The sequence below is a fragment of the Mycteria americana genome, chromosome 7, assembly GCF_035582795.1.
Source record: "Mycteria americana isolate JAX WOST 10 ecotype Jacksonville Zoo and Gardens chromosome 7, USCA_MyAme_1.0, whole genome shotgun sequence".
NCBI lineage: Eukaryota > Metazoa > Chordata > Aves > Ciconiiformes > Ciconiidae > Mycteria > Mycteria americana.
This window is the reverse complement of record NC_134371.1, coordinates 37,790,471-37,803,964: the sequence shown is the minus strand read 5'-3', so window position 1 is coordinate 37,803,964 and position 13,494 is coordinate 37,790,471. Positions and strand designations below refer to the sequence as shown.

At 37.8% G+C, this 13,494-nt stretch overlaps 1 protein-coding gene across 8 annotated transcripts in view; it reads right to left on the bottom strand.

The window, feature by feature from the left end:
* Positions 1–13,494, bottom strand: part of RABGAP1L (RAB GTPase activating protein 1 like) — a 260,477-nt gene that overhangs the window by 115,011 nt on the left and 131,972 nt on the right. For all 8 annotated transcript variants that reach the window (XM_075507880.1, XM_075507874.1, XM_075507873.1 and 5 more), the window contains one exon: positions 3,597–3,710. In XM_075507880.1, coding sequence (XP_075363995.1) covers positions 3,597–3,710 — 114 coding nt within the window. The remainder of the gene's footprint in view (positions 1–3,596; positions 3,711–13,494) is intronic.

Here is a 13,494-nt window from a genome sequence, read left to right as displayed (position 1 = left end):
GAAAATGCTCTTCAGCTTTTTACCCTCTCACTTGAGGACAGACCTTTTCTAGCCTTATTCAATAATCCCATTTTTGAAATATCTTCCTTTCATATTAGAAGAAAGGCATGAGTGCACAGCACCTCTGTTAAAAGTTATACTAGTAACAAAACAGCCACAATATTACTCTCAACACTGATTTTTATTTTTTGTTATGGAATGACAAGTTTAAAAGCAAATTAATTAGCTTTTAACAATATTTCTCTAAAACTCACCACGTCAATCATAAACTCAAGGTCCAGTTAGACCTGGCCACAGACAGGTCATCTGTAGAACAGAGCCATAGTCATTTAAGAAAACAGTGCAAGGATGAAGGAAAAAGAGCTGCCTAGAAATCTACAAAGCAGTTGCATCTGATCTCCATACTGGCAAGTAGGTAGAAACTATCAAGAATAAAATCAGTAAACTTATGAATAATTCAATGTTGAAGATTGGATATGGCTGTTCTACCAGGAAGCAATGCTTCCCAAATCCTTCTTTGAACCAATAAGCACATAAAAGAATGAGGCAATCAATAGAGTCTACTAGGATTTTTAGAAAACCTTCAACAAGATCCCTTCCCAAAGGGTTTTTAGGGAACTAAGCTGTCATAGAAGGTCCTCTTATGCACCCAAATAATTGATTAAAGGATAGAAAGCAAAATGTAGGAATAAACAGTCAGTTCTCACCCACAGAATCAAGGTGAGGTCACCCACAGAACCTTACAGAAAGGCATGCTAGGGCTGATGCTGTTGAAAATACTCACAAATCATACAGAACACATAAAAATAGCACAGTAACAAAGACTGCTGATGAGACAAAGCTGTTCAGAGCAGTAAATTAAATGCTGACTGCAAAGATGCTATGCAGAATGTGTTCATATCAAGAGAAAGTAGCAAAGTGGCAGAGGTCATTCAACTGTAGATAAATACAAAATGCTTCACAGGAAAAGCAGTTCTCAACTTGATGTACACACTGACAGACCTCAGATCTAGACAGTTCAAAAAAAGAGGACCAACATCTGCAGCAACTTTCTCTGCAGGATCAGTAGAGGCTCTAAGAGCAGGGAAGGCTCCCAGCTTTGGAAGATGAGTAGAATTCTTCACTTTTACTACAGAAAACCCAGGAAGGTCTGAGATCTCTGCCTCTGTAAAGCTGCCTGCTAGACAGATAATCATTCAAGAAAAAGAGTCTTCCTTTCCATGGAAGACTTTCCAAATAAAGCTGCCGAAGTATGTTCCCAAATCCTTTCATCATCCTCACGGAACTTCTTCATATTCTTTCGAATGTAGAAGTAGTCATCTTTAATTCTGGACTATGCTGGTTTCAGCTGGGATAGAGTTAATTGTCTTCATAGTAGCTAGTATGAGGCTATGTTTTAGATTTGTGCTGAAAACAGTGTTGATAATACAGGGATGTTTTAGTTACTGCTGAGCAGTGCTTACACAGAGTCAAGGCCTTTTCTGCTTCTCACACCACCCCACCATTGAGCAGGCTGGGGGTGCACAAGAAGTTGGGAGGGGACACAGCTGGGACAGCTGACCCCAACTGACCAGAGGGCTATCCCATACCATATGCTGTCATGCTCAGCATATAAAGCTGGGGGCAGAAGAAGGAAGGGGGGGACGTTCAGAGTGATGGCGTTTGTCTTCCCAAGTAATCGTTACGCGTGATGGAGCCCTGCTTTCCTGGAGATGGCTGAACACCTGCCTGCCGATGGGAAGCAGTGAATTAATTCCTTGTTTTGCTTTGCTTGCGTGCACGGCTTTTGCTTTACCTATTAAACTGTCTTTATCTCAACCCACGAGTTTTCTCATTTACCCTTCCAATTCTCTCCCCCATCCCACCGGGGGGGGGGGGGGGGGGGGGAAGTGAGTGAGCAGCTGTGTGGTGCTTACTTGCCGGCTGAGGTTAAACCACAACATGGACACAGTAATCAAAAGCAGCTGCAGCAGCTGTAAAATACTGAGTTACTCAAGTCATTCTATTCCTACACAAGATTCATCTATCTATACATCCTTTAACGCCCCATTATCTACCACTCCCTTTTTCTTTGTGTCATCAAGACATCTTTATCAGAAATGATTTTTCTCTTTTCTTTTAGGTGACTAACCAGAGTACATTGAATGAACAAGTGATCTTCATGACACCTTGTTTGAAATACATTTATTCAGTGCTGATGTTTAGTAACCTCCTAGCTAGACAGTTTTAAATTCTTTAATGTGCATCTTGTTCATGTTCCAACTTGTCCAGCATTTATACATTTTTTGCATGGCAGACTAAACGATCTACAGAATTCCAATAAAATTACCTTCACCAATGAAACCTGGGGTTTTTTTTGTATTAGCTTGTCAAGATCTATTTTCAGTAAACTCATAAGCATTCATTATAATATAATTCTCACATTTAATTCTTGATAAGCTGAATGCTATTCCATCATTTTTCACTTAACTGATATCAAATTGACAATCCCACAATTACATGCATTGTCCTAGTTATTCTTTTCAAAGATTGGCACAGGAACAGTTTTCTTGTAGCCACCTAGAGCCCTCCAAGATTAGTGAGAAATCAATATAATTGGTTCAATATAATTGCTCCTTTATTTTTTACCTTTTTTTTTTTAATGTGAATTGCTCATGACAATGAACTTCAATATATGTAACCTAAGCAGCTATATTTAACAGTCATCCAAATTATTGTTTGAATAGGTGTCTGTATCACCATAGAATTTATCTGGAGAACAGGAATATGTATCATTATACCCCAAAGGCAGGACACTCTTTTCTGCTTGTTATGACAACTCCATCACTTCTGTCTATTAATCAACTGGAGGTGGAAACAGAGTAACAAGGAAAAGGAGGGGAAGTGGAAATGGCTTTGTCTAAGGCAATCATTTATTCTACATGTAGGAAAAAAAATGTAAAACAAAAACTGCCTGCCAGAAACATAATAAAATCTGCAGCTGACAGCCAAAGAACTCCCTATCTAGCTGCAATATTCTACCTTCTGGATCCCTCCCAAGCAACAAAAGTCTGTCTGTACAAGCTGGACAAATCTGTTCATTTAGTACCTCAACTTCCCCATGTGCAAATTGCAAAACATTAGATTTTTCTTTGATCACAGGTGATCTGAGAGCTATGAGTGAAAAGCTATACATATACACTGCTTGTGGAAAGGTCAGCTAACTTGTTCTCTAGATAATTGTCTAGAGACATTCTTGCTTAACCTCATAGCAGAGCTTGCCATGAGGGTTTCTCTTCCCCTGCAAACCTCTCTACCAGCAGAGCAAAAAGCATTCTACTACACCACACTTCAGTAGAAGTGGACCTCTGATATCAAACTACCCTAGCTTGAGCCTCGCTCTCCTCATATGCATCTTAGGAGATATGAAATGCAAGGTTCCAAAAACTACTTCAGGATATCCAGTACTGCAGAAACACTACACTCCCCACATGCAATCTAAATAAAGCTTTAAAATCTTATTGATTAGTGACTTAGATCAGAACAGGGTTAGCAGGGCAAAATACAGTCATAGCAAAACATGGAACACACTTTAAAATGCAGAGTACTGACTGTACCTTACAGATTTTGTATAAAGATTCCTGACCGTCTCCTTCTGTATCTTTGAAATAATCATGTGCTGGAAATGTACGATGAATATCTCGTGTAATGACACTCTCTTGAGCAGAATCCTGTAAAAAAGAGAGAAAAATCCTGCAGTATTAGCCCGGTAACAGTGTAATTAAACATAACAGAATATAAAATTCTATGTGCAGTCAACGTGGATACATTAGATAACTGCTTTACTGACTCATCCTCTAAAAATGCTTTGAGAAGAAACTGAAAATCTTCTAGTCGCATACGCAGTAATAATTTGACAGTTTAACAAGAGCAACGTGGCATGTTTTCTGTCCTTCAGGCTTACGGTTCAACTTTAACACTCACAGGAAATGACTAGTTATTTAATTGTCGGTGCATTTTTACCACAGAACATACACTTAGTGTATTTCTCTTGCAGTATAAAAAAGAAAAAAATAAAATTAGACTGTCTCTCTCTTGCAAGCTCAGAGGTATTAATTTGAAATGTGTATCAAACTACCATTAAAAGTGCTCATTACAAATTACAACTATTATTTAGAAATGTTCAAAGTTTACCATTAAGTGGTTTTTAAAAGAATAAAAACAGAAGAAGTACCAGAAAATGTTATACTTTCAGATAAATCCCATATCTTTCCCTGCTACCATCTCCATTTCAATTACAGTTTTACACTGACTAGCAACTAGGGATGAGTTCAGGTGCCTAAACATTGGTGTCAAATGCCATTTTAGAAGCCCAAAGATAATCTTGCCTGGTAAGCAGCTGCTACTGCAGAAGGATACAAGTCTGCTGTAAGTGCTGCATCATCTCTGCAAGCTCCATGTGGATGATCTGCATATCCAAAGACAGCTAAAATGACACCAAATGCCCACGTTTAGGCAACTGAGTTGCTCCCTAGACACACCTAGCTCTGTAGATAAAGAAGCAATTGCTTACGATACTGCATTTCTATAAACAGATGGAAATCATTGCAATCAGACCTGAGAAATACCACTGTGTGTATGAGAAAGTGCTATCAAAATGTCAAAGCTGGAACTACAACAGTTATCAATTATCTTCAGGTTCCAGTTACCCTCAGTGTGAGACAGTACCTTTAGGCTGGTAAATATCAAACTGTGCTTTCTCTGTTACCTCTGTAATCCTAAAGGAAAAACCAACAGAATCCTCACCTGCAACTTAGAAAACAAATGCTTTATAAATACTTTTACCTTGAAAACAAAATATCTCTGTTATAGAAAAGCTTCTAAACCCTCAGATTGCACTTTGTAATCCAGGACCCTCCAGAAAAAATCTTCTTTACACCTGCTGGAGTCAGCAACCAGGTAATCTCCAGAATTTAGGTGATTCCCTAATCCCATAAAGCCTCTATAGTGAGACTATGCCATACCGTAATGCAGCTGCCTGCAGGGGCTTAGCCAGAAGTCCACAGCAACTCCCAACTACGGTTTCCTTTTGGGCATATCCATAACCAATACACACAAAGACATCACTCTGGACTATGTCAGGCTACCTCAGAGATGAAAACCCATCACTGTATTTCTCCATTCACTTCAATGGCAGCTAAGAAAATAGCTATAGTCACAACAAGCATAAACATCACTTTAAATGTAAATGTTTTCTAACAGCACTCAGTTGAGTATCACAGATAAGTAGAAAAAAAAATATATATATTGTGGGGTTTTTTTTAAATCTATTTTTCTTCTCTTCTCATCTGTCTTCTCATTTCCGTTGATTCTCTCAACCCTCCATATTAAACTATGGCTTCATCTTTCCTCTGCACTTAGCTCCATGCCTCTCTGCATTTAGCACAATCTTCCAGTTCTTGCACATAGAAGTCTTCCTCTTCCTTCTCTCTCAAATCTCTCCCTAAAGTTCACAGCTTCTCTGAATCTTTTCCATTATTAATTTATCCATTTACGATGCCCTAATTTTCAGTGATCTCAACAGTTGCTTTCCCTTTGCTTGACAATAACATCTTTAGTACAAGACAGTAACACAATCCGTATTTTGTAAAATACCAGGCATATTGTTATGTTCTAAGAAAAGGAAAGCTTACAAAAAGAGGTGATGGTTTTATTATGCTAACTGGTACTGCTGGAGAAAATAAACACACTTTTGTGCTTTCACCAGGTTACCATCATGTTTTTCAGGATATGTAAGCATCATGCAACTGTTAGTGACCAAAACCAACCACACAGTCTAAATCACATGCAAAAACCCACAGAATAATAATAAAAATTTAATAATAAGCAGTTCTCTAATCAGACTTCTTTAATGAGTATTTTCATTTACATGGCTTTCAAACACAAGAGAGGCTAAATAATTGCAGTCTTCCTCCCAGATTGATCTGACAATTTAGTTACATTGTGAGGAAATGCCTCAAACAGCATTTAAGATCTACCAGTACAGCACAGTTACCAAGTCCATTATAAAAATCTGTTACATTAATTCTTCAGCACAAATTTGAAAAGATCCAGGCATTTTAAAGAAAGTTACAGGAAGGCCACCACATCCAGCACATAGATCGCTTTTTTGTCAAGCAGGGAGACTGTGTTTGACTTCCCTCTGTTTCTGTCTTTTCTTGAACTGAGAGGCCAACATATAATGGAGCACATAGAAGTTGACAAGGTAGATATCCAAGGTAAGACCAAAAAATATTTGTGTAAAGGCCCAAATGCAAATTCACTTCTACTGAGCTAAAAGGAGCCTGAAGCAGAGTCTTCATTCAGCACTATTAACAACAGATGCTTCTAAAAAAGTAGAGGAAAACAATTAAATGAACCCAAAATACAATTTAAGCTGAAAGACAGGAGAATTAACTCCTGCTCAAAAGACAACATCCATCTGAAATACAATAAACCCATAATCTAAGAGAAACAAGAAATGAGTCTAGAGTGAAGATCAGTGTAGAATTACTTCTTAAAATATATAGAAAATATTTTGGTTAAGTTTCCATCTTTTTCAGATAGAATTTGTTGATAGAGCTGTTCTCAGGAGTACCAGAGCAGATGAGTTTACAGTTATTCTAATTCACGTTTTCAGAGGATTTTTATTCTTCTGAAAGTCATGATTAGTTAATTTCTTATGAAATAAAGCTAAGGTGAGATGGCTATCAAAGCATTCAGAGTTTTAATGATCTTTCCCGCTTCTAATAATCATTTCTGTGCTGCCAGCTCAGAGAAACAATATTCTACTGAGGAAAAGAATTATCTTCATATGTCAACTATATGACAGCTGACATCCTACTGAACAAGCTCTCTACTTTGAGTCGTCTCACTTTTAAAACAGCTAAACTTCTGCAACTGTGAAGCAACTGTACTGGGATACTAACTTCTTGACATTGCTGCCATTTTAAACTATTAAGATGCTGCTGAATGTGGACATTTGATGCCACAAGGCAGACTCACACAGAAATACAGAAGAGAACCGCAAACTGTTTATATTAAATAAATGTTAAAATAAAATTAAGGATAAATAGGCATTCAAAATCAAGAAATATAGGACAATCTTTATGCATGTACATCAGGAATTATTTTTTAATTAAAGAACATTTCACAGACATTCCAGAAAGAGCCTCTGCTCATTTGTCATCCTGAGTGTACCTATTTTGGTGATGACTTATGGTTAGGAAGTAGAAGAGACTCCTGTAGGTAGAGCCTTGTTCCCTTTGTCACAAGAATTGGAGGATAAGTATGGTATGAGCCAGAAGAATTAATAAAGAAAGAAAAATATCTCGGGTCATAACATCTCAGTGCTGTGTTAAGACTCGGATCCTTTCCCCACTTCTGCCCAAAAGTTCTTACGTGAAACCAGGCACACCACTTAGCAAAAAATTCCACAAGTGGTCACCTGAGTTTTCCTTACTATACAGCTGCCAACTCAATATGGAGAAATGTAGAATAACTTACAGTTGCAATTAAAGTAATTCAAGAGTTTTATGCAAATATGAAAAAAAAAACAAAACACCACAAAACGGGACACAGGTGTCTCAAACCTGGCATTAAAACTGAGCAGTACTTCTGACCTCAATCTCCTTGTGCTCTATTTCCCTGGTTAATAATAACTCCCCATCTCAGTAGGGTGTTACGAAAATCAATTAACGTCTGAAGCACTGAAATACTGTAGTGATGAGTCCTACAGAAATGCCAAAGAGGAAACTAATAACTTCATCCTCAAATCCTGATCTGAATGGTATATAGCAAGGCACAGGGTTACACAATGAAAAATAATAAGGGAGAAGAAAACAAAACAGAAAAGCTGCTCATTAGAGAAGTACTATTCCTTCCGTACACAACAAGGCAGAGATCCTGGGAAGAAGACAACCCAGAACCACAGAACTATGCGTGATCAAGAATATGCCACCATGTATATGAGTAGGCAGTTTTCATACTGTACTACTTAACTTCCAAAGGCTTATCTCTAATCTTATTTTAAATCATCCAAGTTTGATTTCATCACATACATTTACATGTGAAAACAATATGATTTGTATGTGCTGGAGATCCAGTACAAGTTCACCTGACTGGACCCATTTAAAAGGTCTGCATCTTTGGTGAGGTTCAAACAGCTGATTTTGCATCAAATTGTCCTGCCCATGCTTCAGCTCTTCACTAGCTAAAAATAGCCAGAATCCAGGGTACCAAGGAAAGTAAGAAAAGGAAAAAAAAGAAAAAAATTCAAAACAGGCTTTCAACATCTAAAATTACCGTGCCCTGGAAATCTGGTGTGTCATGCTCCTTCAGGATTAGATACTGAAACTTTTCTACATGTATGGAAAGCAAAAACTCCCAGGTTGCCACAGGTATTCATCACTCTTGTTTAGCCAGAGACGTATGATGTGGAAACACACCATCTGCTGATAGCAGGAGTTAGACGTACCCTCAATAAATCCATGCCTCTTAATGCTGAAAAGCTGTAAATTTAAATACTGACTTGCCAAGTGCACATTATTAGACATTATGGCATTGTTTCAGTACCCTAAGCATTTTGCTGAAGGAACAGATTTTTTGCATATTGCTTATTTTGTTCCTTGAAGTTCTTTGTGGCCCTGTACAGTTCCACACATGTGCACACGGGAATATGAATAATAACTTAAAATTCTCTAAAACACAATCACAAATAGGCAGAAAATACAAAATACACAAAATAGATGAGGTCAGTCAGTATGGGTTTGAAATGATCTGCATAACTGGTATGTAGCTTTGCCCCTCGTTATTGATTACATCCTCCCAAACTCATGCTTTCAGTGAAGCCTAACATCACATTGTGCCAGCATATGTAAACACATCATCAACCACATTCCTCTCTCATCATTTTCCATACACATTATAACCCTCCAAGTAGAATATGTGATCCAAGAAAATCCCAGGTTCCCTACCAATTGGTATTTGGAAAAAAAAAATTCAATAGCTCTTCCTTTTAAAAACATTGAATAAAAGATGTTTGGCTTACGCTCAGTTCTTCTGTAGCATTTTTGTAATATATACCTTGTAGTTCAGCTCTTTTCTATAAATGAATTTTCTTTCAATCATCATCAGCTTTTATTCAGCTCGGAGCATATAATACTCAAAGAGTACTAATTAACACAGAAACAGAAACTGAGAAAAAAGCAGGGGATTATTCTTTAGAGACTTTCTTTTTAACAGTTACATATCAAGATATTTAAAGTGAACATAATATTGAGGTTAGTTCAGTAAATACACTGGTCAGCTGAACTTTGCAATTTCTGGCTCACTAGCAGCTGTATTTATTGCTGCTTGGGCAAAACTACTTTCTAGAAGCAGAAACAAACAACAGTCCTACTGGACATGGGGCCAAATCAATAGTTCAAATCTGAGCAGTCCTGGGCTTCCGGCAGGTCAAGCCTGGATCTAAATTTAGTGTCAAAGGCTCTCTTCTCCCATCAGCATAATATTTTGGATTACTAATATAGCTCTGCCCAAGGAAGTAGACATCCTCTTTTATCAAATTATCTCCCATTCTTCTCAAGCTGTGTTTGACAAGGCAGTGGGCAGCTGCTCATGCCTCAAATTTTGAGAATTCCCAGGACAGGATCCTCAGAAAAGCATCTACAACATGCCCCTTTTTAGACTAGGAACGCAAAATTACCAATCACTTCAAAATACCCAATTCTCTAATTGTTAAAAAGCTTGTGGGCTGGTACCCTACCTTTTAGATACAGTACCACTGGGACTGGATTGGCAAAGAGTTTGTTATGAACTGTTACATTATTTATATGATCACCCATATGAGTGCCAAGGAAATGGGGAATGATGCTCATTTTGAAAGGCTGTCATTGTATTTCTTTCAACACTTAAGTCAATCTTAAAACTACTTGGGAGGAGGAGGAGCCCTGATGAGGACACACTGACCAACTGCCCAGCACGAGGTTTTTAACCCTCCCAGAAGCTGGTGCTGATAGTTTTAAGCTACAAGATGCTGGACAAGGTAGGCTTGGACCACAGAGAATGACAACTCTGAGAGTCTTAAAGACTGCACAGAAGAAAAAGGTAGTACCAGAATAAAAACGATACCTATGTAAATATTATTCTGTATGTAGCTATAGAAAAGAAAGTGATATTGTAGCAGTCACAGAGGTAAGGCAGAAACAGCTCAGATCTTAACAGGGTTGAGCCATCAATCAGCAACAGACGAGATGACATTTTTTGGTAAAAAATCACAGCAAAACTAGATCAGACACAAAACGATCAATTCTGCATACACTCTCTTGTTCTGAAAAACAAAAAATATCCATGACCTTTACTATCTATGTGTTTTGTTTTCCTTCTCCCTCTCCTATTCTATACACCCCCCTTTGTTGTATGCTACTGATACATAATTTATTCCCCTTACTCTGCCATATCCTTTCTGAAATATGTTGTCAAAAGAAAAATGCTTTTTGTGCTACTGGGCAAGAGATCAACTTTTGAATGCACCAGGCTCAATTTTTTGCCATTGGCATGGTACGCTGTGAATTCAGAGTTACTCTTAAACACTTATCTTGAAAGCTCCCTGATCTCCCAGAAGAGAGAAGGCGCTCTGTACACTAGCAGATGGGGTTTGGGGTTTTTTTTCCCATATGATGTATAGTTGGCATGAAGGGCCATGCACATCTGTTTGTAGATATCGCAGTCTTTCAATTTCCATTTTATTTTGTTTGGAGCTTTATTTGGGTCACCAGATCTTTAGCAGATATGATATCCAGCATTCTTTTGTTAAAAGTTGGGAGAGAATTTTTTAAGCACTGGATTTTGTCTTAGGTTTGCTCTTGTTTTTAACAGCTATTATTTAGGAAGGTTGGCCTCTCCAGAGGACATGAAGATATATTAGACCAAGTAAAAGGCATGTTATTCAGTTTACTTGTCATGATTTCACCTTTTTTTCTCTGAAATGTGTATAGGCACTATTTCATTAACAGACAAGTAAAAAGGTAACTCACAGATTTATCCACGTAGCAAGTTAATTTTGCCCAACTTCCTTCTGGTTTGCTAACTTTTAGGTTAGGTTTCTGATTACCTCTCCTCTGTTAGAGACACAACTGCATTTGTAAAGGTTGGAAAAAATGTTGTTGTGATTAATCTGTAATTTGAAATTCAAATATTTCTGACTCTACCACCAACTCATTGGGTAATTTCCAGAAGCAGTTGGAAAGGTAAGGCCTGCTTCTAACAAACAATACTTAACAGCACCAAATCACATGGCTATGGAAAACTCATATGAAACTGTTTACAGAAAATGGAAAAGGTGGCATATTTGAATCCTTGACTTCTATTTATCTACCTTAATTGATAGTGCTACAAAACTTACTTCCATTTTAAACAAGTGCCTAGAAATCTTCACTACAAGAAGCATAAAAAAGAAAAATACAGGTAGTGCTTTAAAAAAATCTTTAAAAAGAAAACTTTTCTAAAAACCTAGGTCTTAAAAGATTAGTTTCCTGCAGCGTCACTGACCAAGTAGATACCCATCTAGTCAGTGTTTCTTTCAACACAGTTTTATGAATTCTGAAATTAAACCTACTTTTGGCAATCAAAAGATGACATGATCAATGTAACTGGTCCATTTAAGATTTTAAAGAAAGTGTTGCTTTCCAGAGTTGCTTAACTTTTCCTTTACGAGCCGAGTGACTCCAAGTCTAAGAAAGATTTGTAACAAAATTCATAGCTACGTAGGGCCTCCTAGCACATCCTAACCTTTAGCATCTGTATTGCTTGCTGCTGGCAAAATGTTAATAAAAAGAGAAAATGCTGTAATATGAAGGAAGTTTATCTAGTTCAGTGATGCTGATTTTTAACAAGGAGGAAATGCCTTGAAGCACTATGCAGATAAAGATTTACCAATAAATTGATTTTAAAAAGCTTTTTAAGCTTGTAGTTGTCGAAGTGCGCAGACTATTTCTTCAAAAAGGAAACGTCTGTCCCTCGTTTTCTTAAACAATGGAGTTCTTACAATAATCCAGACAGAAACACTTCAACAAGACCTACGGTCACCTGTAATGTTTACAATACGTAAAAAACACTAACTCAGTTACCTCCCAGATCCGCTCCTTGACAACAGCTACATAATTCAAGCAATCATTTGATATCCTGGATGCTTTCATTTTACTTGCTATGACACCACCACCTTTACATTTTCTTTACTGTGAAGGTACCCTGTTATTTGGAAGTATGTACTTTTTTGAACCACTCATCTTCCAGAACTATTAAGATCAACAAGCCCATTAGAGTAATCTTCTCTATTCTTTACGTAAAAAATCCAAAATCTGGTGGTTTTGTTGACTTGACAGTCCTTTGTATCACTCAGCATTGACATAAGACTATAAGACCAAAGACTCTGGCTCTTTGGGATCATATAAGACCAAAATCACTTTTTGACAACATCTTAAAAGTCTTTACTCCAGCTGCAGGAAACAGTGCATTGCAGAAGATGAAGGCTAGACAGACGGTTAGGGAAAAGGACAGAAATACAAGCACGTGGTTTCCATTCCTGCCTCTGTCAGAACCTGATTCAATTGTGGATACACTGAATAGTGTGTATCATTTCTGAGCATCAAGTCCTTCATTGGTAAATCTAGAGTGATAATATCCACAAATAAGCAATTAATGTGTCAAGCACTTTTATACCTAACATAGAAGTAATTATGGAGATGCCACAATGTTGTACTAAAAGGAAAAATTATACAAGGCTAGTACATCATTGCCCAGAAGGTTTTATTCTATTTTGTTGCTGGTTTTTAAATAAATTTATGAAAAAAAGTACTATCCATCTACAATTTGGACAACATTTGATGTACATTTCCTCACTGGATCCTTCAGAGTGTACGAGATACTGAAGACAGCTGCTGAAACTGCAGTCATCCAGGTCTCTGCTGAGCAGCCACTGCCACTACAGGTGGCACGTACTGCTAATGCAGCTCTGGAATTTGCTGCAAAATGAATCGTAGACATAAGCAATTTAGAGATGCTGACAAGGGGAGACTGCAGCTCTCCTTTAACCCTTTCCTCAAATCTTCTCCCAGTTACAAGGAGAGGGAATGCAGCACAAAGGGGCTTTCACCTCCTAACAGTACTACATACAGCTAAAAGTAGGTTTAAGCAGACACTGCCTAGGCTGATAATGACTTGTCAATACCTGAGCTTATTAGTAGAAGTCTTTAATACAATTTTAGATGAACTAATGAGGAAAAATACTGGAAGGAAGAGAATCACAAATGTTTGAGGTGGGAAGGGACCTCTGGAGGAGGTCACCTGGTCCAACCTGCCTGCTCAAGCAGGGCTACCTAGAGCTGGTTGCCCAGGACCATGTCCAGATGGCTTTTGAATGTCTCTAATGGTGAAGATACAACCTCCCTGGGCAACCTGTGCCAGTGCTTGGTCACC